The following is a 27322-nucleotide window of genomic DNA, read 5'->3' on the forward strand; positions in this document are numbered from 1 at the left end:
GAGTAGATTTATATTGGATTATAAAAAATTGATTATAGAATATAAGAACACATTGAAAAAACATATGTAGATGATACTGAGGTGATAATTATAGCAGGAATTTAGAAGATAGAGATCAAGTTGCAGAATGGGACAGTAGGAACTCTTAGGCAAAAGGAAGCTGCCTTTTTGGTAGACCCACAAAGAATCTGCCTATAGAAACTTGGGATGTCACCTGAGGATAACTTTACATTTCATAAATTACTAAATAAATCATATGGTAAATGTTTTGATGCCTTGCTTATTCCAGGAAGGAAACTGGAAAGAATAGAGGTGGGTAAAATGCTGTTGATCTAAGCATGAAGAGAAGACCAAAATATATGCAGATGTCATGAGGTCATTGACTTTTCTACTTTAGATCTTGGCAAATATAGCTGTAAGTTTTCACGGATTGCACTTAAAAAAGGAAGATAGAGAACCACAGCTCCAGGCTGCGTATGTATCAGACTTAAGTTTCCTAGTTTTCAAAGTAGAAAACATCTATGGAGAGGACTTAACAATGTTGCAGATCATTCAGGACAGAGGAGAATAGTTTGATGAGCTGTCCGATAAATTAAAGCTTCACTTAGTCTCATTGCCCAGCCTTGAATTTAGGGAAACTAACCCTGTGAAGAAAGTAGAAAGGGCTGAAGAAAGTAGAATGAGAATGAACTCATTTTGGATCACAAAGGCCAGAGTTGTAGTGTCTCATCTGCTGCAAGAGAATTCCCTGACCTTGGTTTCCTCCCTGAATGTCTCCTTGGTGAGGGAGTGTATTCACTGCTGTCATTCCTGCTTTCATAAATGGTTGATTGTCCAGTGCAGGAGAAAAAGTCCTTGTCATTGTCAGAGTCCCCTTTGTATGCTTTATTGATTGGTTTTTTTCACCATAGTGATGATTAACTAATTACTCTCTAAGCATTCAAGACTGTTCATGTCTTTATCAGCCATGTAGACTGTAGATAAGCTCCTGTCTTGAGCATGTTTATCTGAGAAAATGTGCAGTCTGTTGAGATTGAACTTGGAAAGAATCTCAAAGCTAATCTTAATGAAGGACATTTTTGAATTAACCATTTGTACTGGAGATGGTTTATTAGAAGAATCTACTAGAAAGCTTTTGAACTAGAAATTGTTAGAGAAAATGTATAAAGGATATAGAGAACCAATTTTGAGCTTTAGGCATTGGTGTGAACATTTGCTTTAATAGGATCTGTCATTTTCTTTATGAATTACACAGTTTAAGTACCGAATGTTGCATTAGAACTGTGCCTGCATCTATCTGTGTCATGCACTAGAGGGCATTAAAGTCACATAGTACCTTTAGATTGTACTTTTTTCTTCCAGTTTGGGAATGCTGTCAACATTGAGTCCTTGACCTTTTCCTTCTTGTGTTAAGTTAATAACAGATGACAGTCTTTTAATGAAGTTTAAATTTAGTTGTATAATATTTTCAGAAGCTCTAAGACAATTCAGGATTTCCACTATAAAGCAGATTTAATCCGTAAATATTTATTGAGTAGTATTCTTCTAGGAGTCAGTTTAATGCTGTATTCTTCTTTGTTAATATATATTAAGTTCTTCAAATTGAAATAAAGACTTGAAATTTTTTCTAATTCATTTACTAATCTAAGGATAGTTAACATGTGAGTTCTTTCTTTATATGCAGACAATCAGGATGGCTGGGATGGCAAACAAGAAAATGAGGAACGGCTTTTTGGGAGCCAGGAAATCATGACTGAGAAAGATATGGAATTATTTCGTGATATCCAAGAACAAGCACTGCAGGTAAAGTTGGATATTCAGGTTGGACAATCAAGCAACTTGTTCATGGCTGAGAAACAGCAGATTAATTACATTGTGGGTTAAGCAATAATAGCAGTTTGCCTAATCTCAGAGTAGTTGTGCTTTGTGTGTATATGTAGTTCTGCTGGTTATAATAGTCCTTTCAAACCCATGATAACTGCTTTGGTTTTGCAGATAAGCAGGTGGATTTGACTATCAGCATTAAATAAGCTTGGTTTATTTATTTTTTGTCTTACTGTATGAAGAATAATTTGGGATTTCACCAAAAACAAAAACAAGCTTCTCGTGAGTGGTAAAGCACCCATATTTATTAATTCAAGAAGTATTTCATGCCTATAATCCTAGCACTTCGGGACACCAAGATGGGTGAATTGCTTGAGTCCAGGAGTTCAAGACCAGCCTGGGCAACATGGCAAAATCCTATCTCTATAAAAAATAACAAAAATTAGCCAGGTATGGTGGCACACACCTGTAGTCGAAGCTATTTAGTAGCATGAGGCAGTAGTAACGGTTGAGTCTGGGAAGTGGAGGTTGCAGTGAGCTGAGATTATGCCACTGGCCCTCTAGCCTGGGTGACAGAGTGAGACCCTGTGACCAAAAAAAAAGAAAAAAAAAAAAAAAGAAAAAAAATTGCCATTTTTTTTTTGGACATATGGCAAGAATATAAATATATAGCCAAAGAGTCTGTGTATGTGCCAGATGCTGGAGATACCAGTGAATGACTGAATTCTTTCCTTGAACTGTAGGAGAGATTTGTAAATAAATAATGTCATTAACATGAAAAGTTCAATTATAGAATACACAGTGTTTTGGAAGAATAGGGAAGCCAGCTTCTACTTCTGCCTGGGGAGGTCAGAGGATTCATTGAGGGGTCTCAAAGGATATGTAGGAGTTTATCAGCATAACAGCGATTTGGTTCCCATATAATCGGAACAGAAGTGAAGTTGGAATAGACTTGAAGACAGGAGAAAACATGCTTAATTGTGGGAATTAAAATGGCTTAAGATAAAGAATATAGGGTGTGGAGAATGGCAGGAGGTGAGGTTGGAAAAGTGCAGGGACTAGATTATAAAGGCTCTTACAGATTATGTTCATTTATTTTTTGTCTTTTCCTTCTTTGCCACCAACAAATGTACCATGTAAGCCAAGTTCTCTTATCTCTTATCTTGAAAGTAAGAATTTCTAAGGTTGCTGCCAAGGATTCTAGGGAAAAGTCTTTGTATTAAGAGACCCAGTGGTGAATAGACCGTGATGTCGGTCATTATGTGAATACTTTTGAAAAAATAAAACAGCAGTACAAATAGCACACATTTACTCAGCATGCTGCTGTATTATGGTTGAACAAAATACTAGCTTTGAGTCAGGTGGACCTGGGTTCAAGTCTTGGTCTGTCATTCACTAACTTCGGCTTTGGACAAGTTGCTCTCAAAGCTTGTTTCCTTTCCTGTTAATGAGTTATTATAGATACTCTAGTAGAAATCTACGTGGACTTCAGTGGGAACTGAAAGGGGGCAGTAGTTATGTTCTTCCTGACTGAAAGAACTGTTTTTTGTTTGTTGCGTTTTTCTGAGTAAGTTGCAGACATAATGTGAATATCCCTTTACTCCTAATTATTTGTATGTATTTCCCAAAAACAAAAATGTTCTCATACATGACCATGGTCCAATCATCAAATCAGGAATTTAACACAAATCAAGTACTACTATCTAATTTAGTTGTCACCTATCTCTAGTCTCCTTCCAATTGGGAACAGTTCCTCAGTCTTTATCTTTGATGACCTTGACAGTTTTGAAGCACACAAGTCATTTATTTTACACAATGTCATCACTTTGAACTTGTTTTGTTTTTCATCATGATTAGAAAATCCCGCAGGTGTGCCGTGTCCTCCTCAGTGTGTCACATCAGGAGCCGCATAATATCCGAATTCTCATTGCAGGTGCCACTAACAGTGACCACCCGGTTTAGGTGGTGTCCATGTTTCTTCTCTAACATTATTGTTTTCTATATATAATTAAGTGTCTTGAGGGGACATACTTTGATACATAAATGCAAATATCCTGTTTTAAATCAAACTTTTATCTGCCATATTTAGCATCTAGAGATGATTCTTGCCTGAATCATTTACTTTGTTGGTGGCCAAACATTATTTTCTAATTCTGTCATTTCTTTGTCATTTATTAGTTGGCATTCTACTGTAAGGAAAAGCTTTTTCTTCTTTCTGTTTATTTCTCATTTTGTTTAAACTGGTAGATTATTTTATGGGTTATAATTCGTTGCTGTTAGTATTTATTTTGATGCTTAAATTGTTCCAAATTTAGGCAGAGGAGAACTCCTTTCTAGAAGCTCCTGTGTCCTTTTAACACATCCTCATCACTTTATTTACTTCTGTCCACAGCAAGATATTCTAGGCTCCTATTGTTGTAGCCATAGATCCTGGCTTCTTTAAGTGATCAGTAAGAGTAAATGGTAGCTCTGTCCTGTACCTGCTTAGGCCCAAAGAGATGTCATCCTTGACTTTTTTCTCTGTCGTACTTCACATTCGGTCCATCAGCAAATCCTAATGGTTCCACCTTCAGAATATGTCTGTATTTGCTACTGCCAACTCACTGTCATCTCTGTCTTGAGCTGCTATAATCGCCTCCAGACTAAACTTGCTTCTGCTTTTGCCCCCATCCCACTCTCTAGTCTATATTCTTTACACAGGGCCAGTGTAATTATTTTCAAATGTAAGTTGGATTATCCCACTCCCTTGCTCAGAAAACCTTTCATGTCTTTCAGTGTTCTTTAGAATTAATAATAAAGAAGAGTCTGTCCTCTCATCTTCAAGGCTGTATATGATCTTGTGCCTGCCTCCTTCTTTGGCCGCTCTTCTTCTCTTTATCAGACACACCAAGCATGCCTGCTTTGGGCCTTTGTAGTCGCTGCACCTTACCTCGATGGCCCTTCCTCTAGAGTTGATGATTTACTAGGATCATTCCATTTAGGTCTTGGTTATACATCATCTTGCCAGAGACATTCCTGACTCTCGCACGAAGATAGCTTACAGCCTATTGTGTCACTCTATCCCCTGACCTGCCTGCTTTTTCTGCATAGTACTTACCACCTCTTTAATTTAAATTTTTTATTTCTAGAATATACGTGCCTTGAGAATGAGGGCTTTCTTTTTGGTCACTGCTGCCTAGTGAGTATTTGGAATATAGTAAAGGCTCAGTAAATATTTGTTTAGTGAATGGATATTTGAATGAAATTTCTTCTGGGAGAAATGAAGCAGGAGTTGAAATAATAGAAAGATGTGAGAAGGGTGACCAGAAAGAGTTAAATGGGATGCCGAGGCTCGGGGAGACAGTGTAAATGCATATTGATGGTAATCTAGCTAATCCTAGTTTCTTCCCAGCATTTGATTAAACTCATGATTGTCTATGTATGTATTGGCACCAAGGAAATAAACAGCTAGATCTTGAAAGTCTAATTCATCTTTATTTTTATTGTCAGTGCGCTGAAATTCTGATGATGGTGCTATTTCTCTATGAGGCTTACTCATTTAGCATCATGCACCTGCCTTGATACCAGAACTATAAGACAGACAAACAAAAAGACACAGACTCTGCCTTCACGAAGCTTTTAGTTTCAGGAATAGATAGATAATAAACACTCATAAAAATAAAACTGTACTTAGAAACTTATGGTAGGAAGGAAATAAGAATTCAGCTAGGGGTTCTGCTGGGCTGGGCTACAGTGCTGAGGGTTGGGGTTGGAGGGTTTATGACAAGGGAAGACTTTTGAAGAAGTAACAATTTATACATAGTTCCAAAAGATGATTCAAAAGTCAGCAGAGTGAAGAGCTAGAAAAGAATATTACAGACACAAGAGGACTGCCTATATAAACATCTAAGGAGTGAAAGAAGTTGATACGTTTGAGGAACTAAAGTTCAGTGTCACTCAAGTACAGTGAACAAAAGAGTCACACCAGGTAAAGCTGGGGAAATAGACCGAGGCCAGAAGTTAGGATTGGGGTTTTTATCATAATTGCATTGGGAAGCCATCGAATGGTTTTTAAGCAAGCAAACAGCAGGATCAGTTTTATTAAAAATTGGTTTTTCTCGGCCACTACATGAAGAGTGGTTTGGAATTAAGCAAGACTAGAAGCTCGGAAACAACTTTGCAGGCAATTCCAGTGATCAGGGTGATGTAAGATGCTAGCTAGGACTAGAGGGGTAGTGGTAGAAGTGGGAGAGAAATGAATGGATTTAGATACATTTTGGAGATAGAATCAGCAGAACTTAGTGGTGCATTTAATGTTTAGCTTGAAGGAACAAGAGATGATCAAAGATGACTTCCACGTTCTCTAACTTAATAAAGAAAGTGGTTTGAAGCCAGTTAGGAAAGTTGACTAGGTAAGAAGACATTTTGAACATTAAAAAGATTCATAAATACAATGCAGAAAGTCGTATTTGAGAGCATAGATATAGCTTAGAAGCTGCTTGAACCTGTGTTTCAAAAATTTTGCGGTAATATTTTGTTACAGGGTCTTTTGTAGTTTTACAGCAGCACCAGCAAAAGACAATAATGAAGCAATTAATATTAGAATCCATCCAACTAACATCCTATTGTATACTGAGTGCCTGCTGTGTTCTAGAAACTATGCTACGTGTAGGGGTTATCACAAAGACATGCTTTCTATCCTCTTAGAGCTTATACTCTGGAAGGGACTATATTGAAAATAATTAAACTTTGCGTGGAACATTATCTAAGTCAAAAATAACTGAAATGTTTGGCAAGATTTTTTCAAAAAGAGCCAGCTATTAATTGGTTTTGACTTTTTTTTTTTTTTGAGACAGAGTCTCGCTCTGTCACCCAGGCTGGAGTGCAGTGGTGCAATCTCAACTGACTGCAACCTCCACCTCCTGGGTTCAAGCGATTCTCCTGCCTTAGCTTCCCGAGTAGCTGGGACTACAGGTGCATAACACCATGCCCAGCTCATTTTTGTGTTTTTAGTAGAGATGGGGTTTCACCATGTTGGCCAGGCTGGTCTTGAACTCCTGACCTCAGGTGAGCCACCTGCCTCAGCCTCCCAAAGTGCTGGGATTACAGGCATGAGCCACCACGCCCAGTGGTTTTGATTTTTTAAAAAAAATTATTACAGGCAGTAGTGGAAGTGTGGATGTAGTTTGCCTAGTACTGTGTTCCATCATTGGCTGTACAATGTACAGTTCCAGGAAAAAGAGCCACTTGTGAACACAAAAGTGGAAGCATAAAACAGTTAGTAGTATCGGTTTTTGTTCTAGAATTTTATTTCAACTATGATCTTAAGAGATTGGAGAAATAATTTTTCTTAAAAGCCTCTTTCAGTAGAAAGAAGCATTTGTATTCAGCTCATTCCAGTGGAGCATGACAGCCTTCTTGAAATATATGGAATGATTTTTACATAAAATATCAAAGAGCACATTATCTTTTCATATGAATTTTAATGCTTTCTGATTTTGAAGGATTCCTTTGGGTTTTGTGTGGTTCTGGAAAGTACAGAGCATTTTTGAAATCTTTGTAGGTTATTAAAATTTCTTTGCGTGAAGAGTTAAATCATTATTAAAAATGCAGTAAGCTATGTTCAACAACTTTATTAACCTTATGATGTAGGGGTGTTATCCCCATTTTACATACGAGGAAACCAACACTTTTAGTTCCGTGACTTCCTCTTAAGTTTTTATGTTAGTAGTAGTGGAGCCAAAATGAAAATGAAAACTTAGGCCTGTGTGACTTTCAATTCTGTACTCTTAATCACAAAAACATCCTACGTTATTCTGTATGCAGGATCTTATGGGGGTAGCAAAATCATTAGGCATGTGCTAAATGCAGGTAGGTAAAGGTGCATAGATGCTTAGAGTACCAGTGAAATGTAATGCATTACTCTATTAAATGATTCAGACTTGTCTCCGATGTTCACAGTATACTAAGATGTGTGAGAATTGGTGCAGTCTGAGATGATGACAGAAGCAGCAGGCCTAAGGAATGCTGAGGATTTAGGTAAATGGACAGAAGTATGGCTTATCAGATGTAGTAAACAACATTAACTTCAGCTTTGAGGAAGAAATGACTACGGAGTCGCCGCTTATCCACCAGTGATATGCTCCAAGATTCCAGTAGATGCCTGAAACTGTGGAGGGTACTGAATCCTGTATGTACTGTACTGTGTTTTTTCCTATACATACATACTGTGCTAAAGTTTAATTTATAAATTAGGCATAATAAAATATTAATAAAACAATTCTTAACAATATGCTGTAATAAAAGTTATATGAGTGTGGTCTCTCTGCATATCTTATTGTACTGTTGTACAATACTCACTCTTCTGACGGTGTGAGATAAAATTTGCACCAAAGTTGACAACAGGTAACCTATGAAAGCAAAGCTGAGGATAAGGGGAGACTACTGTAAATAATTCCAGCAGGAGAGCAAAGACGTATTAACTGCTTATCTGTGTATTCCAAGAACCTGCCACTGAGATAGCAAGCAGAAGCTCATGTATATCTGGCACTCACTGCATGAATGGCATAGTGCTCTGAATGCTGTGCAAATATCAACTCGTTTAATCTTTTTAACAAACCTAATCATGACTTGCTCAAATAAGGTGACTCGGCCGAGGATTTGAACTGTGCTAGCTTTTTCTAGTTCCTAAGGTCTTAATTACTATCTTAGTAAGTACTTAAAGTTGTGCTGAATTATTCAGTGAACTAAAAATACATCTATGCAGCCTTTAATATGTGGCTTATACTTAATGGGTAAATATTTGCCTTAACACACCAAACACCTCCCAACTTCCCATCCCTATTTTGAGCATTATCAAGGAGAAATCACTTAAACAACAGCAAAAATAAGTCATGAGGGTGCCTTAAAGTCCTATCATGCCAAAGCTAACATCTTGTTACTAGCTTTCATAACCCTCCAAGATCCAGCTGAATACTAGTAATTCAATGTATTACTTATCATTGCCCAACAGATGTTACATTCTGTTTTATCTCAAACTAAATTCCAGGCATTCCTCACTTTGCATGGTGTAATGTTAACTGAAACTCATGCTTGTCAACTAAGATAGCCTGAAGGAACAGGAGATGATCAAAGATGACTTCCAGGTTCTCTGACACTGTAATAGGGAAAGTGGTTTGAAGCCAGTTTGGAAAGGTAATCTTGGCTAGATAAGAGAATGTTTTGAATGATAAAAAGAATCATAAAGATAATGCAGAGAGTCATTTTTGAGAGCATAGATACAGCTTAGAAACTGCTTTATCTGTGTTGGGGTTGGCAAAATATGGCCCATGGCCCAGTCCCATCCACAGCCAGTTTTGTGTGACCTGCAAGCTAAGGATGGTTTAAATGTTTTTAAACAGTCGGACAGAAATAAAAAGAATAATATTTAGGGACATGTGAAAAATGTCAGTGTTCATAAACAGTTTTATTACAACACACACAAAACTCATGCATATCAGAACTAAGGTCAAATCTGTCACCTCAGAAGGAAGGACACAATTCTGATGTGTACATGTTTCCTATAACACAGTGCCATAAAAAATAAGGACTGCTTGTCTTATAACTCCTTTATGGGCAGATACTATGTTTTCTGTATCATCTCCACAGTGTGACTTGCAGCACGTAGTAGGTCCTCAATTATTTGTTGATGTGATGGGCCAATAATCTCCCTATCTCTTATATTTATAGTAATCCCCCCTCTCATCTATGGTTTTGCTTTCCATGGTTTCAGTTACCCTTGGTTAGCCAAGGTCTGAATTTTACTATCATCATTTCCTCCTCCTCAGGAGGGTGCATACCGTACAATAGAATGTTTTGAGAGAGACCACATTCACTCAACTTTTGTTACAGTACATTGTTGTAATTGTTCTGTTTTTAGTTATTGTTAATCTCTTACTGTGCCTAATTTATAAATAAAATGTTATCATAGGTATGTATGTATGTATGTATGTATAGGAAAAAACATAGTATATACAGGTTGAATATCCCTTATCCAAAATGTTTAGTACCAGAAGTGTTTTGGATTTCAATTTTTTTTTTCAGATTTTGAAATATTTGTGTCATCTACTTAGCAGTCAAACATCCTAAATCCAAAATCTGCAATGTTAATGAGCAGTTCTTTTGAGTATCATTAGTGCTCAGATTTTGGAGCATTTCAGGTTTCAAATTTTCAGTATACTGAAAATTTAGGTATACTCAACTTGTATAGCATTTAATACCAACTGCAGTTGTCAGGCATTCACTGTGGGTTCTGGAACAATGTATTCCCTGTGGGTGGAAAAGGGGGACTATTATATAAATGAATAATTAAAGCCATGTGGTTAGTAATAGATACCCTCTTACTATATGCCAAGTACTGTATTCAGCATTATATATCAATTTGTTTCATTTAATGCAAACTTATTAGTTACTTGGCCTCATTTTACAAGTGAAGAAGGAAACATTAGAAGGATTATTTTACCTAGAGTTTTAAATTGTTAAGTATCAGAGTCAATATATGAACCCAGGTATTCTGACTCTATGGCCTTAACTCTTAACTGTTTAAGTTATGAAATAGTATTACTATGGAGATATACATAAGATGCAGTAAGAATGAACAGGAAGGCATCTAGGGATGTTATCATTTTAACTAAAATTTCAAGTCTTCATAGAGGAGGTAACATTTGTATAGGGTGTTGAAGAGATGAGTAAGAGCTTATTGGAGAAGAGTGAGAAGGCATTTCTAGGAGAAAGTTTGGATGAGAAATCTTGTTGAAATTTTGGAGCTGTATGTAGTTGGTTGGAGCTCAAACAAGAGATGAGATTAGAAAGGTACTAGATCATGAAGATTTTGTGTTTCATATTAAGGAGTTTGTACTTTATCTTGCAGGTAAAGTAGCTCTTTAAAGTAGTTAAATAGTAACTAAATAGCTCTTGGAACTGCAAAAGAATTTTTTTTTTTTTTTGAGACGGAGTTTCGCTCTTGTTACCCAGGCTGGAGTGCAATGGCGCGATCTCGGCTCACCGCAACCTCCGCCTCCCGGGTTCAGGCATTTCTCCTGCCTCAGCCTCCTGAGTAGCTGGGATTATAGGCACGTGCCACCATGCCCAGCTAATTTTTTTGTATTTTTAGTAGAGATGGGGTTTCACCATGTTGACCAGGATGGTCTCGATCTCTCGACCTCGTGATCCACCCGCCTCGGCCTCCCAAAGTGCTGGGATTACAGGCTTGAGCCACTAAGTGGATGACGTGTTTGCATTTTAGAAACTCAACTCTGGTGATGTTGTGATCAATGAATTGAAGAAAACCTGAGCAAGGAACCAGTCAAATGTACAGCAGTCAAAATGAGAAGTGACTAGGGCCTAAATGAAAGTAGAAGAGATAGACAGGAGACACAGATAATCTTTTTGAGAAAGACTTAAGATAGAATGGAAAAGACTACTATTGGATTGGGAGTTAGGATAGAAGGAGAGGGCAGAACAAAGTAGGTCTTCTCGTGTTCTGTTTGGGGTTAGATGATTGTATTAAATGTAGGCATATAGGAAGAGGAGCTTATTTAGATGGAAGACGAGACCATGCTTACATAGTTATGGAATTGTGTGAAATCTAAAATGGAGAACTTTGGTAGATGGTTGTGTACATGTATATACAGGAGATCTTGAGTAGGAGATTTGCAATGTTATTAGCACACAGGTGATTGTTGATAAAGTTTTTTATCATAGATAATATTTAATAATAAATATTACTGAAAACTGGTTATCATGTTCTAAGCACTAGAAATTTAGTAGTGAACAAAACATTAAAAAAAAAATCCTTACTCTTGGGAGCTTACAGTTTAATTTGGATAAAATAAATGATATTCCTGTGGTAGTGTTATGTAGTAAAAGCTGGGAAGGAAGAGGGAGAATTCAGAGGGAGAGGATTAATGTGTGCAATGTTAAATTGGTGGGTTGAGGACTGTCTTTCTGACACTTAGCAAAAACTGAAGGAGGTGAGGGGGATGTAGGTATTTGGGAGAATCACATTCCAGGCTGAGGAACAGGAAATGCAAAGACCTTGAGTCATGATTTGTGTTTGGTATGATCAAGGAGACCAATGTGATTAGAGCTAAGTAAGTAAGGCTGAAAATAGCAGATAACAAGGACAGAAAAGTAGTGGAAGGCTGGGCTTTTGTAAGGTCTTCTTGGCTGTTGTAAGGACTTTGACTTTTACTCTGAATGAGATAGGAACCCTGGGAGGGTTTTGAGCAGAAGAATGACTTCGGTTTTAACAGGATTACTCTGGCTCCTGTGTAGATTCAAGGGGGCAGTATAGAAGCAGGGAGAACTTTGGGAGACTCTTAAAATTGTTGAAGTAAGTAAGAGATGTGGTGTTTTTGGATCATGGTGGTAGTGGTGGAACTGGAATTCCAGTTATGTTTTGAAGGTAGACCCATTCGGATATGTTGATGCATTGTGAAAGCAGGGAATCAAAGGTGATGCCAGAACACAGTTGGAAGATGGAGTTGCCATCTACTGGGATGGAGAAATAGGAAGAACACATCTGGAGAAAAGATTTAGGAGTCTGATTTTGGATATGTTAAACTTGACATGCTTATGAGACAGTTCAAGAAGGGATATCAAGTAGATAGTGGTATATGTGTCTCTGGAGTCCAAAGAACAGGCCTGGGCTGAAATTTTCAATTCATAACTCACCAGGAAGTAGGTTTTTTGTTTTTTTTTTTTTTTTAAAATGAGACTAGGGAGAAGAGAAGAACTTTGAGTTCTAGGGTATTCCAGCCTTTAGAGATTGGAGAAACTGGGAAGGAATGGCCAGTGAAGTAGGAAAAAACCATGAAGGTTAGTTCATGAAGATTGTGTTGCAAGAAGGAAGGATCAGTTTTTAAATTCTGCAAATAGACCAAGTAAGGTGAGAACCGAAAATTGACTGTTCAACTTAGCAACAAGGAAGTAATCTTGAGGAACTGTTTCCGTGATTGGGACAGGGAAGAGTAAAAAGATAGTTGGAGTGAGTTCAAGAAAGAATGGAAGGAGAAGTTGATCATAGTAGTAATATGTGGCTATTCTTTTGAGGTATTTTACAGTAATTAGGAGGAGAGAAAGGGAGAGTTGGGTAGAGCTGTGAGAGCTAAAGAAGATATCTTTTCTTTTCTTTTTTTTTGAGACAGTCTTGTTCTCTCATCAGGCTGGAGTGCAGTGGCTTGATCTTGGCTCACTGTAACCTCCGCCTTCTGGGTTCAAGCGATTTCTTTTGCCTCAGCTTCCCGAGTAGCTGAGACTACAGGCATGTGCCACCAGCCCAGCTAATTTGTGTATTTTTAGTAGAAATGGAGTTTCACCATGCTGGCCAGGATGGTCTTGATCTCTTGACGTCGTGAACCGTCTGCCTTGGCTTCTCAAAGTGCTGGAATTGTAGGCCTGGCCCCTCCCCACACCTTTTTTTTTTTTTTTTAATATGGAAGGAATAAAAGCTGTTTGTATATGCTGTTGGAATGCCCTGGTACAGGGAAAGCTGATGATGCCGAAGAGGGGAACTGTTGGGTGATGTCTTTGGGTAAGGAGCAGAAGATATCTCATGCACAAGCAGAAGCCATGGGCTCAGGAGCTCAGACAGTCTATCCTTAGTATTGGTGAAAGGCAGGACATGTGACACAATGGTGGAGGCAGACAGATGTGGGTGGAAAAAAATATGCAAGTTTTGTTTTGATTTTGTTCAGTTTAGTGCAGTAGGAAGCAAAAGCATTGGCTGAAAGTGAAGATGGAGTAAGCAGTGTTGGAGACTTGAGCAGAGGAGAAAGGATGCAGTTGTCTTTCAGAACAGGAGGGTGAATGGAGTAGGGAGCATCAGGGCCCACTTGAGGTTTGTGGGTAGGAGTATCATATGAGACTGGGTAGCATGATTCTCTGTTTTTCACCACTCATGTTCACATTGAGGTAATAACTTGGATTGTGTGAAGAGTTGAATCTAACAGGGGTTAGGATTTTGTTGTTAAATTAGAAGAAAACAAGGAAGTTAAAGGTCTATGCAGAGAGTGGAGTTTTAGGGAAAGACCTTAGAATCAAAGCTGTGTAGAGAGATAGGAGGGCGTGGGGAGAGTGGAAAGCTGATAGGAGCACTGGATTATGGGTCCTCCAGAGAGAAAAGATAAGAGGGCTTAGGACAGGATTCTAGATTTTTGTCCATATTTAGTGGTAAAAGAACTAGCAAAGGAGATGGATAAAGAGAAGTCTGAGTGTAGAGCAAAAAGGCTCAGGAGAAAGGAAAGATAAGTAGTATATTGTGTCCTGAGCTTTTATATCTTAGCTGGGTTTTACTCTTTATATAGGTCACAACACCTGAATTCTAAGGAGTCCTGAAAACTTGAAAAAAAAAATTGTGGTAAAATATAAATAACAAAGAAGTTATTTTAACCAGATCATTTTTAAGTGTACAGTTCAGTGGCATTAAAAATATTCACATTGCTGTGCAATCACCACCATCATCCATTTCCAGAACTTTTTTGTCTTGCAAAACTGGAACTCTGTACCCATTAAACAACTCCCAATCCTCCTTGTCTCAGTAAGCATCATTCTGTCTTCTGCCTTTATTAATTTTACTTCTGTAGGTATCATAAGTAGAATTATACAATATTTGTCCTTCTGTGTCTGGCAGTTTCACTTAGCATAATGTCCCCAAGGTTTTGTACTTTAGCCTGTGTCAGAATCGCTTTTGTTTTTAAGGCTGGAGATACTCCATTGTATGTATGTACAACTTTTGGGTTATCCATTCTTCTATCGATGGATACTGGGTTATTTCCACCTTTTGGCTATTGTAAATAGTGCTGCTATGAACATGGGTATACAAATATGTTTGGGTCCCTGCTTTCAGTTCTTTGAGGTCTATACTCAGCAGTGGAATTGCTAGATTATGTGGTACTTCTTTTCACTTTTTTGAGGAATTACCATGCTGTTTTCCACAGCAGCTGTGCCATTTTATATTCCCACCAGCAATAGGACAAGGGTTCTGATTTTTCCACATCTTCACCAACATCTTTTATTTTCTGGTGTTTTGTTTCGTTTTTAAAAATAATAACCATCCTAATGGGTATGAAGTAGTATCTGATTATGGTTTGATTTACATTTCCCTAATTATTAGTGATATTGAGCTGCTTTTCATGAACTTTTTGGCCATCTGTGTATCTTCTTTGGAGAATGAAAAGAAATTTTTTTCCAACTCGTTTTGCAATAAGGTCCCACTTGACCTGAACTGAGTTGCTGGCAAAACATGATCTGAACTGATGTGAGACTTTTTGTGTCTTATTTATGCTACTTAATGTGAATATTCATATGCTTTGTTAAGGAAATTTTAGTGTGTCTGATTATGGAGTGCTGCCCCAAATCCTACTGGGGCTACGCACATATATGTCCTCATAATTCTGTAAAATCAGAAAAATTCAGAACTCCAAAACATTCTACTCCAGTCCAAGGGTTTTAGGTTAAGAGTTTGTGGACTTGTAGCTTCATTTCTTTGGAAAACCAAGTTCCAGTTTTTAAAAGTTTATGCCACAAACTTTGGGAATTTAGGGAGGAATTAGTTGAGGGCTATCTCTACTTCAGTCACATCTCTACCCATGTCATTCTTTTCTGTCTTTATGCTTCACTCCCTGTTCCTGCCCCGGTACTTTTGCCTCTTAACCTCTCTGAGGCTTGTTTTACCATCTGCAGAGTGAGCATATCGTTTTCTACTTTGAGGGATGGATTGTGGGAACCAAAGGATGTAACGGTGTAAAGCTCAGCTCAGAGTCTAGCACAGTCGGTGCTCCACAAACAGATTCTCTCTAGTCCTTAAATTCATGCTCTCTGTGTTGTGGAGCATGTGAATTCATTCTTAAATACCTCTTCAATCATATAACTTTTAATCCCTAATGAATGGAATTACTTACTATAGTGTTTCTGTGGGAAAATGTTCAAATGCCAGAAAGACATCTCTTCTCTCCACATTTCCCACCCTCACACTGATAATAAAGGGGTACTCCCCTCTTACTCCTCAAAACATTGCTCCCCCATGGGGAATAGAGAGGAAGGGGCAAGGGGGAGCACTCTAATGGACAGATGGGGGAAGGCAGCAGCTCTGTGTTTACAGAAATTGTTATTTAGACAATTTTGGTGTTCCTACCAGATCCAGAGTTGGGGGTACTGCAAGAATGGCCATTTTTCATGTTAGAAATTGGAATTAGATGAGTCATTCAACAGAAGCTTAATTTTTCATAGAAGAGTAATAATTTTTTCATATACACTGGTGGTAATAAAAACTTTGTTATCTAGAAATAGGCGTAAAGTTCTCTTTTGGTTTAGTCCGATTACTAGTGCATTTAATCCGCCACCCCTCATTAGTTATTTTTGATTAAAAGGTCAATTCTGACCTAGAACAACATTATGTCTTCTTTTAAAGAATTTAGGATATTGAAATGAGGACATGAAGTGGCAGAACTTGAGTTAAACATTTAAATATATTTTATGCCCTTGATTATATTAGATACCTGCTACTTTTTAAAATCACATGTTTAATGAAAGCATACTTTGGCTGAAATCTTAAAAGAAAATAACCTAGCAAAGGTAACCTTGTAGTTCAGTTATTGCAGTCCGATCTTGGCTAGGACTGGAATGAGTGGTTTCCATGTAGCCATTGTAGAGAGCCTTGCTAGTTTAATTTCTAAACCTTCCTAAAAGGAAACACCCTTGCTGTGGAAGCTTGCTCAGGGGAGCTGTGAGTGGAGGCAGTCTCGCGCATGAGCACATGTGCAGGAGGAGCGTTTCGCGGTGCAAAGGTGAAGGGCGGGTGTTGGTAGAGGGAATCTAACACAGGTCCCATTCTGGACAGACGTGCATAGTTGTGGTGATGTGCAAACAACTGTACTGGAACTGGATATCCACTTTCACATCGGGCATCCGCCTAGAAGAGCAGTGGGCAGCTGATGGGAATGCCCTCCAACAACAGGCAGTGCCGCAGCAGGTGCATGACTTCAGCTTTCGGGCTTCCCATCTTATCCTTGCCTCAGGAAGTTAGATCTGGTTTCTGGTATTTGGTTATTTCAGAAGTTTCCTATACTGTTGTTACTCCTTTGAGTTGTGAAGATAGATGAAAAGATACTACTTTATGAGTTAGAATAGTTGATTCTGGAATATAGTTTGAAGAGCAGCCTTTAAATCTTCTTATAGAGTTCTGTTTGGGTTTTGAGAAATGAAAAAAATCTTATTTTAGCCCGGTGTTATGTGTTCTTTATTGTTTTTGTTTTTGTATTTGGAGGGGCCCCAGTACTTGTTGGTGTTATAACACAGTTCGTTCCACAAACAGATGTTTGTCTTTTGTTTTTTGGTGTCTAAGGAAGAGCTGTAGGTTTCACTTGGCTATATTCCAGTGTGAAACCTGAGATAAGTCCCTTAAGTCCCTTGGCCTTTTACGAAAGAGAGTGGTTAGAAAGACCAGAGAGTTCTCAAATGAGTTATGGTGAAGAGGCGTCTTTCTTAGAAACGAATTTATGTAAAACCAGTGAAGAAAAATCTCTGTTCTTTTTAGTTTTGTAATAAAATATGTGTGCATGTCTGCATGCTCCAACAAGGGATTTTTACGAATCTCTTAGTGGTCGTTAAAGCATTAAATTGAAGGATAAGTTAAAGCATTAAATTGAAGGATAAGTTTCAGTTGTCCTTTTGGGGAAGAGTATTAATACTTGTATTGGGTTAAACTGAACTCTAACTTTGTCTTTTTCTTGTCAGTATTTGTAGAGCATCCATGATAAATCTGTATGCACACATGTGGGCGCAAGTGTGTATATGCATCTGTTGCTAGACTGGGTGCAGAGCGAGTCATGTTGCCCTTGAGTTAAGGTGTTAAGACCCTTAACAGCCTTTATTGTCTTGAGCAATATGTACTTAGGTTTGAATTGCTGATCTGGAAGTCAGGCAAGTCATAAAGGCTTTAAAAGTTATTCTCCTGTTTGGATAGTATAGTTCAGATTATTGCAGGGATGAAGGGCGTAGAGATTGCTTTCATTGTAAAGAGAAGGTAGGAAAAAGAGAAGGTCTAAATATAACACAGTATCTTTTTCTTTGGTCAAATATATGCAGAGCTACTGATGAAGGGAATTTTAGGCATAGTATGAAATGAATTGAAGACTCTCTTGATACTTGTTTTATCAGATTCTTTTTATATTTCTCTTAAATGCTTTCTTCCCCAAACTAGAAAATCGTCCTTTTCTTTGTGTGCTTACGTGTTCAGTAGGACGTCTCCATTTTTGTCAGCGGAGACAGTGTGGTAGGACTTCGGCAAATATGCAGTGTCCCCCTCCCTCACCTGTGAATTATTCTTTAACTTATATCATCAAGTATCAGCAGTTTCTCTTTCATATCAAGTCATGAAGAGTGAATTTAGTTGAGGAAAATATTCTTAGGGTTATTAAATGTGGAAATGCAGTGACACCAAATGCATTTGGTCTAAGAGATTTATTAGCATTTTTATTCCTTATCTGGGTACTCTATATAAGGAATAATATAACTTATTTCAAAATGTGTTAGCTTCTGGCTTTTTTTATTTTTGTTTTTCTCCTTTGGAATCCTGAGAAGAAAACATTTAGAATCAGAACTTTTTTTTTGTTGTTATCTCAGTGTGTCTAATTTAGCTAACTTTTGAATGTATTTCTTGACTGCACAGAAAGTTGGAGTGACTGGTCCCCCTGATCCACAAGTCCGCTGTCCCTCTGTCATTGAGTTTGGGAAGTATGAAATTCACACCTGGTACTCCTCCCCATATCCTCAAGAATACTCAAGGTATGTTTTGAGAGACCCTTGACCTTCTGTTTTGAGACCCATAGAAGTCTGCAACTGGAGGGGCTCTCGAAGATGTTGGAGTCCACTTTATCCTTTACATTTGAGGAAACTGGGGGCTTTTAAATGTCTGTAATAGCAGCAGCTTTGACAGCCACGTCATCTCAGTTTGCTCTAGATGTTCTTTTCTGTAACCTCTCAGATGCTGATGTTTAAAATGAGAAACCTGAATGCATGGTCACAATAAAAGGGGGATGCTTTTTTTTTTTTTTCTTTTTTGAGAGAAATTTGTCTTCTTTCCTATCACTAAGAATTTTGAAAAAGAGGCTCATACATAAATTTTCAGTTGATTAGCCTTTAATCTAAATATTTATAATTTGACAAATGTAGTAAATGGTTTGTTTTCCCAGAAATAATTGAACAAATGGTATAAAATTATATGTAAATAGCTTGGGTTTCCAGATGTATTAATAAACATTGATCATTCACCAGCTTGGTGGAGCTAAATTGGTTTCATGACTCAGCTCTGAAATTGATAAGCTGTGTAACCTTACAAGCTACCCAAATGCTCTGTGACTCTGTTTCCTCATCTGTAAAGCAGAGATAGTAAGAATACTTCACGGGGATACTGAGAACATTAAATGAGCTACAACATGTAAATCACTTAGAAAATGGTAAGTGTTCAACAATGTCAGTTATTATATTTTTTCTTTATGGTTAAAATTAAAAGATGAAATAAGATGAGATCAAAAAATTAAATACTAGTTAATTGAAGTGTAGTAGTGCCATTAATGCTCTCTAATCTATATACTACTTATGCCCCAGTTACCCATACAAGAAATAATACTTCATCGTGCTTTGTGAGTTAAATACATGTTCAGAATACTCTCATCATGTAAGTTTTCACCCATCTAGTAATATTGCCTGTCCAAAATATTAGCAAAATTTATTTAGTACTTTACAGTATGTTGAGTGCCTCAACATGGGTTGTTTTCAAGAAACTAGGAATAGGCCAGTATAGTTGTTAAAGGGCCAATTAGTAGAACTCATTTATCATTCTACTTTTTATTTCCATATGATAACTTGCTTCTCTAGTCTATACTCCAAGTAGAAAAAGTGGAGTAAGAATGCTATCTCAGACACTGACCTCAAAGTGACAACTAACAAAGAAAAAGCAAAACTCCAGGAAACTAACATACAAGCTCATTAAACAACAATTGAGGGCTATTTACTGTAGGATCAGTTAGCCTCAAACACCGTGGTGTATATTTAAGGCAGCAATACCGTATCATGAGCTGGCAACAATTAATCTGACTTTAAGAGAAGGTTACATTGTATTTGCATTTCCATATTATTCTATATGTATATATATATATATATATATATTTTTTTTTTTTTTTTTTTTTTTTTTTTTTTGAGACGGAGTTTCGCCCTTGTTACCCAGGCTGGAGCGCAATGGCGCGATCTCGGCTCACCGCAACCTCCGCCTCCTGGGTTCAGGCAATTCTCCTGCCTCAGCCTCCTGAGTAGCTGGGATTACAGGCACGTGCCACCATGCCCAGCTAATTTTTTGCACTTTTAGTAGAGACGGGGTTTCACCATGTTGTCCAGGATGGTCTCGATCTCTCGACCTCGTGATCCACCCGCCTCGGCCTCCCAAAGTGCTGGGATTACAGGCTTGAGCCACCGCGCCCGGCCCTATATGTATATATTTTAAAAGAAGGCAGGAACTTCCTCAACTACCTACAGAACTTGGTGTTCAGGGTAACTCATTCCTCAGGAGTTCTAAATAGCCACAGTCTTTTATGACCAAGAAGAAATATGCCAAGGATATGCCTGTAATCTCAGCCCTCTGGGAGGCTGAGGTAGATGGATCACTTGAGGTCAGGAGTTCAAGACTAGCCTGGCCAACATGGCCAAAACCCGTCTCTACTGAAAATACAAAAAAATTAGCTGGATGTGGTGGTGGGCACTTGTAATCCCAACTACTCGGGAGGCCAAGGCAGGAGAATCACTTGAACCTGGGAGGCGGGGTTTGCAGTGAACCAAGATCGCGCCATTGCACTCCAGCCTGGGCAACAAGAGTAAAACTCAGTCTCGAGAAAAGAAAAAAAGAAAGAAGCGAAGTAATTAATTTCTTCATCAGGTTTAAAATTAGTTGTTATGATCATTTTTTAAGTGAGCTCTTTGCAAGCTGCCCAGATCACAAGAGTGCTCAACTTAGAAAGGAAAGCTTATTCAACACGTCTATCAGCTGTTCCAGGGATTGTAGAAACCACAAGCCCCTTGTCTACTCAAGGTGGGCGGAGGAAATAGATTCAGGAATGGAAATAGAGGGCTAGCATTTACTTTTCAAGAGAATGATGAGAATGGAACATAAACTGTTGTCTTTTAAAAGAAAGATATTAAAAGGAGTCTTTGAAAATGTAGCTTTTGTTGTGATGAGATTTTCATTAGAAACACGTGTGAGGAGACTAGTTATCAGTGAAGGAATAAAAATGTCATAAGTAATCAAAATAAGACTAGTTATCAGTGAAGGAATAAAAATGTCATAAGTAATCAAAATAAGTATAATAGGAGTCAGTAGAAAGCAGAAATAGGATAGGAACTTGTAAGTTCATCAACTTCCTTAAGCAGTTTTAGACATTTTCTCTACATTTCTTCATGCATTGGGTAGGGTTCTTTGAGTTTTAAGTTAGAAAATAGCCTATAATTTTTAATGGGTTCTTGAGTAATTATGACTTTTTTTTCTATCTTTACATTCACAGTTCTCTTGGTTACCTTTTTTTAAAAAAAATACATATATTTATTTAAAAGAGCTTAAGCTGTTTTACTCTTGAATTCTTTGAAGCTTGAAGTGACTAAAATGTTCATAGATCTTAACGTTTTCCAAATAATAAACCCATATTCTTAATTTTGTTAATGCCTTTTTATTTTGTACTAAATTACTTTTAAATTATTTTTTTTTTAAAAGAGGAAAAATAGAGGAAGAGAGAGGGAGAGAGTAAATTATTTTCTTATTAAAGATTTTAAACACTGTAACATACAAAAACAGGGCAATTGGAACAAACAAAAATGAAAAGATCACAAGAATAAAAATCTCTTTTGGAAAGTGGGATTATGCTTTAGGGAATATCTTTTCATATGCAAATATTTGTGTATGCCTTGTTTGTAAAAAACAAACAAACAGTGAAACAATAATACTGTTTCATTTGGAGCAGTGTGATCGAGTCCTCAGACATTGTAGAGTGTAAAACAGAGTTTTAACCTTGAATTCCTGCCATGGTGCCTTGTAGTGCCCACAAATGGCAGAGACAGGTTCATCGCAAACCCTACTCTGCCGTGACATAGATGGGATGAAGGCAAAAGAAATTGTGATCATGGGATGCCCTCTGCTCCTATGCTGCTTAGAGCTTAGTTTCTAATAACCTTTTTGTTTTGAGATCCTAAAGAGGCAGATTCCTAGGTGATGGAGTAGCCTAAGAAGATTCCTCTGCCTTTTGATTCTCCTCCGGACTTTATTTGATGCTTAGATTATGAGATTGTCACTAGAACCAGTTTGATTATTCTCATCATCCCAGTTACTGAAGAAGAAACCAAATAGAATCCCTAATGCCTTTGGCTGTTAAATTATTGAGTAAAATTGATGAAAGGAGAATACAAATAATAATCATAAGTAATAACAAGCTGTAATTACCATCCATTGAGCTTGGTACTGGACTAAGCATCTCCAGTATAATTCTGTGAGGTGAATGTTACCATCTAAATTTTGCAGACCTGGGCCTAGACAGTACGGTATATAAGTGGCAGAACTTAAAATCACTTCTCTCTTACGACATAGCCATCACCATTAACCGCTGGCCTAGGCTATTCCATGTAACATGTGTGTCTAGTTTGATCTCACTTGGCTTGTACTGTAATCTTAGATTTAAGTAATAATTTGGTATAATTTTTATTGTTACATTAAAAATTTGCTTCAAGTTGACTGCACAGACTGCTACTATGTTGGACTATGTTCAAAAGCCAGAAGGGGCTGGGCACAGTGGCTCACACCTGTAATGTCAGTACTTTTGGAGGCCAAGGTGGGTGGATCACGAGGTCAGGAGATGGAGACCATCCTGGCCAACATGGTAAAACCACGTCTTTACTAGAAATACAAAAAAAAGGAGCTGGTCATGGTGGTACCTGCCTGTAGTCCCAGCTACTCGGGTGGCTGAGGCAGGAGAATCGCTTGAATCCAGGGGGTGGAGATTGCAGTGATCCAAGGTCACGCCATTGTGCTCCAGCCTGGTGACAGAGTGAGACTCCGTCTAAAAAAAAAAAAAAGAAAAGGCCGGAAGGTACTGTAGTAATTCCTGAGAATAATAACTGCATCATCCTAGAAGTGAGAGAAGCACTCCCAGCTGCAGCACAGTCCCGATTCCATGGACTGGGTTGTCAGCATTGCGGCAGACTTGAGAATAAACTTCCAGTGTGGAGGTGACACCTCATGGTACAGTTGATCAAAACCACCATACCTGTTTGATAGCTGAGACCTAGGTCCTACCAGGAACAAGACCGCCAAAAGCAGCCAGGAGTATTCATAATCTTCATAACTACATTTCATTTCACATAGTCTCATGTCCTTTCTATATGGTAGATTTTTTTTTCAGTGAGAGAACTGCAATTGTTTATACTATTATTAGAAATATTTTGTTTTTCCAGGAGTTTTTTTGCAGATGATTCCCTTTAGATTAGCAATGTCATCCCAGTGGGCTTGTTTCTAATAAAGTAAGGTGCTTTTAAAATGTTTTCAGGGAGAACTAAATTGGAATAAAATAGATCATAATGCTTGTTTTCAGTTTACTGTTTTTCACATAATAAGGTTAACTAAAGTTTTTTTTGTTTTTTTTTTTTCTAAATTATAAATAAAATGCCGTATATCTTGCCATTCCAAGGAAATGGCATGAACTCATCATTTACCAGAGAAGACTTTACAGTAATTTTCTCGGAGATTTTGTTTCTTTTGATGTCAGCTTTAAAAATGCTTGGCCTTCTATCACAGACTTTAGGAAATAAATTGTACTTTCTTTTCTGTCTTTCCTTCCTTCCTTTCTCCCTTCTGTTTCCAGAAAAGTAATTAGCGTTTATTGAATATTTTCTGGTTTTTCAATTGATAGCTAAAATTGTATATCTTTATCATGTACAACATGATGTTTTGAAAAATATACATTATGAAATATGACTAAATCTAGCTAATTAACGTAAATGGTACTTTATTTTCACGTCTCTGTGCTGAGACAACAGTTGGATTGGATGCCCTTAAAGTTGGCATTTATCTTTACCATACTTTGGAAAGCTTTGTGGTCTGTCACTGTTTTGTACTCTCTCATTTTTATAAAAATACTTTAAAAAACTCAAAATTGTTTAGGTTTCTCAGATTCATATTGCAGGAATTATTTAGTGTAATATTTAGCCCTCAAAGTGAAACTGTACTCAGGTAATGTTACTTCTGTTATCTTCATGCCATGACAAATTAAAATTGGTCATTGAGGATTTAGTGCACGTAAATAGAGGTAAGTAAAACAGTTAAGGAGGGAGGTGCCACCCGTTAACATCTACATAGGGAGACTCAGTCTTCCTCTTCCTTTTAGTATTCAGGAAGTGGTCTGGCAGTTGTAGGTCATCACCTGTAAGGCTTAGTAAATACATGTAGTGCTCATATTAATGATGAAGTTTATAACTGGAGCCATTTCATTTTGTGATTTGTAGCTCTGGTGGTGAAGTAAAAACATCTTCATCTAGTGGTTCCTTCTGAATAGTGGGGCTTGAGGCCGAATGCAGTAGAAACAAAGTAGCCAATGGCATGTTGCTTTCCATGCTCTTAGCTCCTGCTTCTTAATTTATAGTGCCACTCATTATTTGTTTCACTCTGCTTGATTTTGGAGTGATTGTATTAATAGTATAATTATAAGCTGTATATATAATAACAAGCTGTGGCTAGCTTTAGAGACTTTGAAAAACAATATTATATACCATAGATGTTTAGTGATTATTATACGACAGAAGTTCCTTGAAAGCTTTCAGTGTGCTGAATTGAATGACAGTTTAAAAAATAAGATGTGAGGTTATGTGGAAAGAACTAATGCACATTGTGAATCCCCCAGGAAAAGTGGGAAAAATCATGTGCCTTTTCGCTCTTATTTGAGCATGAAATCCTTAGTATCTGCAGGATTTGTGTTTTATAAATATACCTTGGGAAAAACTTTAGTAGAATGTTAGATATTTTCAGATAAATTATCATTATATTTCAAAAGCTGCTTTCAAAGTGGGAACTTGAAAAAATAGCTGTGGTCTTCACACAAATCAAACATTTTTTGTTTGTGTTAATCTACTTAGCAAATATTTTCTTTAATTCTAGGGTAATGTTTTAAGCATAACTATCCAAATTGATAGCAACTAAATTAATTTTTTATTTCTTTTCATCTCAGTACTTAAATATGAGACAAGATACAGTAATTTATTTGCATTACGTATTTTGTCATTTTACCATCCAGTATTTTTGTGTATGCCATTTTAATTTTTTTTTAACCTGTTACCTGGTTAGCAGTGAGAGGCAAAAAGATGGTAATTCTAAGTGTAAAGTTCTCTAAAATACAAAACCCTGTCTTTTTTGTTTAATTATCATTTACAGGCTGCCCAAATTATATCTTTGTGAATTCTGTTTAAAATATATGAAAAGTAGAACTATTCTGCAGCAGCACATGAAGAAATGTGGTTGGTTCCATCCTCCTGCCAATGAGATTTACAGAAAGAATAATATTTCAGTCTTTGAGGTAAGGTAGATGCTTAAGTAGTTGCCTTCCCATCCATTTCAAAAACAGGGCCACCTGTATTGCATCTGTTGTGCAACTTACTATTAACTTACTATTTTATGTATCACAAAAAAGGAAAAAATACTGGTAATTATAATTTTTAAAACTTCATTTGATTATAAAATGCCAGTTGATTGTACATATTAAGATGTGATAAAAGTACGTCTTAGCATTATGAAATATGGCATTTAAATGAAAGGATTTTTGTCATTTATTTAAAGGAGTATCTCACAGAGATGTGTTTAATAGTAAATTTTAATATGATGATGATGTGTGCTCTGCTGTGTCTGATTCTCTATTGCTGGTAATAGGGCTCTTGATCCTCAGTTGTGTGGTCTTTATGCCTAGTATTAATCGACTACTTGTTTATGTACCCTGTTACCTGGTCTAACAGTAAAATTTCAGATTGTCAGGATTTCCTCAGTCTCTCACTTTCTTGGTCTTCCCTAAGACTTTAAGTGATCAATAGAGGAGCTCTCTACCAGGGAGAAGCTGGAGTAGGTGTGGTATAAAATACTGTTTGAAGAGAATATTAACTTACCTGGATTGTTGAGTTCTGTTAGTATGCCAGTGTCTTCGGTGCTAATGTGGGCATCCATTGGCATTTTTATAAAAGAGAAAGCTCTGGCAACTCCATGAATACAGACAAGGCTGAGAGGAGCGAAAAGAGCAGAGTGCTCCTGAGCCTGGCCAGCCTGGAGCCTCATTTGCCACATGATAACTTGGAGAACTCACTTGATGCTTCTGCTTGGCAGTAGTTAGTACCCCCTCAAGTAGCTTCATCTGGGGGTAAGCCTGATCATGGTAGTTAGACTGCATTGCTTCAGGCTGCTGGCACAGATTAGACTACATAGTTACATCTTATTTTACCTAGTAAATGTGTTTTAGAAGGGTTGCGTTTAGACCTTTCGTTGTGTTAGATACTTTGAAAACAAAGCCTGCCATCGAAAGGATTGCTGCAATTCATCTTTTTATAAAAGCAAAAATTGCTGTTTGAAAACCAGATTATCACCTCCTTATCTAGCTATTCCTGCTTTGTTGAAGGTACCATATTTTATATATTTGCTTGTCCTAGAACAGCAGATAACATAATACTGCCATTTCAAAGGATAGCTTCCAGGTTCCATAGTGTTCTGGTCATGGATACCTTCTCCTAAGTTGGACTGTGGATATCTAGAAATGCTTTTAATCAATATTTATTATTTTAGAACTGAAGAGACCATCTATTGACTATTTTGTTTTATTTCTCTAGGTTGATGGGAATGTGAGTACCATTTATTGTCAAAACCTGTGTCTCTTGGCAAAGTTGTTTCTTGACCACAAAACCCTCTATTACGATGTGGAGCCATTTCTTTTTTATGTACTAACACAGAATGATGTCAAGGGCTGCCACCTTGTTGGTTACTTTTCTAAGGTAAGTATGTCAGCTTAAAGTTTGTTTGAATTGATATGGAAATCTAAAACAATTGTTGCTGGTTCTCACTTGGGGACAGGACAAGATGCAGCACTTCCTAGGTGTCATCTAGCTGTTTGGAAAGAATAGAAGGAATATTTGGAAATTTACCAAGTGCTAGAAGGTACCTAACAACATTCAACAGCCTATATTCTCCTAGGAGCATGGACTGCCGGCAATACTCACGAGGAAGTTTTTAAATGACTTCTCTTCCCATGGTAATAACATGGAACTTGTGAAATAAACAGTCATTAGCTCTCTTGAGTTCTGTCTGCCTCACCTTAAATCTTCTAATTTGAACTTTAGGCATAGAAATACAAGTAAGAAGACATTTTGATTAAAGGACACTTCTTTTTTAATCTTCCATTCCCTTAGAGGGAAAAGTTTCTTT

General features: G+C 37.4%; 1 protein-coding gene across 4 annotated transcripts in view; it reads left to right on the forward strand.

The window, feature by feature from the left end:
* Positions 1-27322, forward strand: part of KAT6A (lysine acetyltransferase 6A) — a 118047-nt gene that overhangs the window by 73086 nt on the left and 17639 nt on the right. For all 4 annotated transcript variants that reach the window (XM_074383823.1, XM_074383824.1, XM_039463377.2 and 1 more), the window contains 4 exons: positions 1685-1803; positions 18512-18627; positions 25298-25439; positions 26731-26892. In XM_074383823.1, the coding sequence (XP_074239924.1) occupies positions 1685-1803; positions 18512-18627; positions 25298-25439; positions 26731-26892 (539 nt within the window). The remainder of the gene's footprint in view (positions 1-1684; positions 1804-18511; positions 18628-25297; positions 25440-26730; positions 26893-27322) is intronic.

Source organism: Saimiri boliviensis, chromosome 13, assembly GCF_048565385.1.
Source record: "Saimiri boliviensis isolate mSaiBol1 chromosome 13, mSaiBol1.pri, whole genome shotgun sequence".
Taxonomy (NCBI): Eukaryota; Metazoa; Chordata; class Mammalia; order Primates; family Cebidae; genus Saimiri; species Saimiri boliviensis.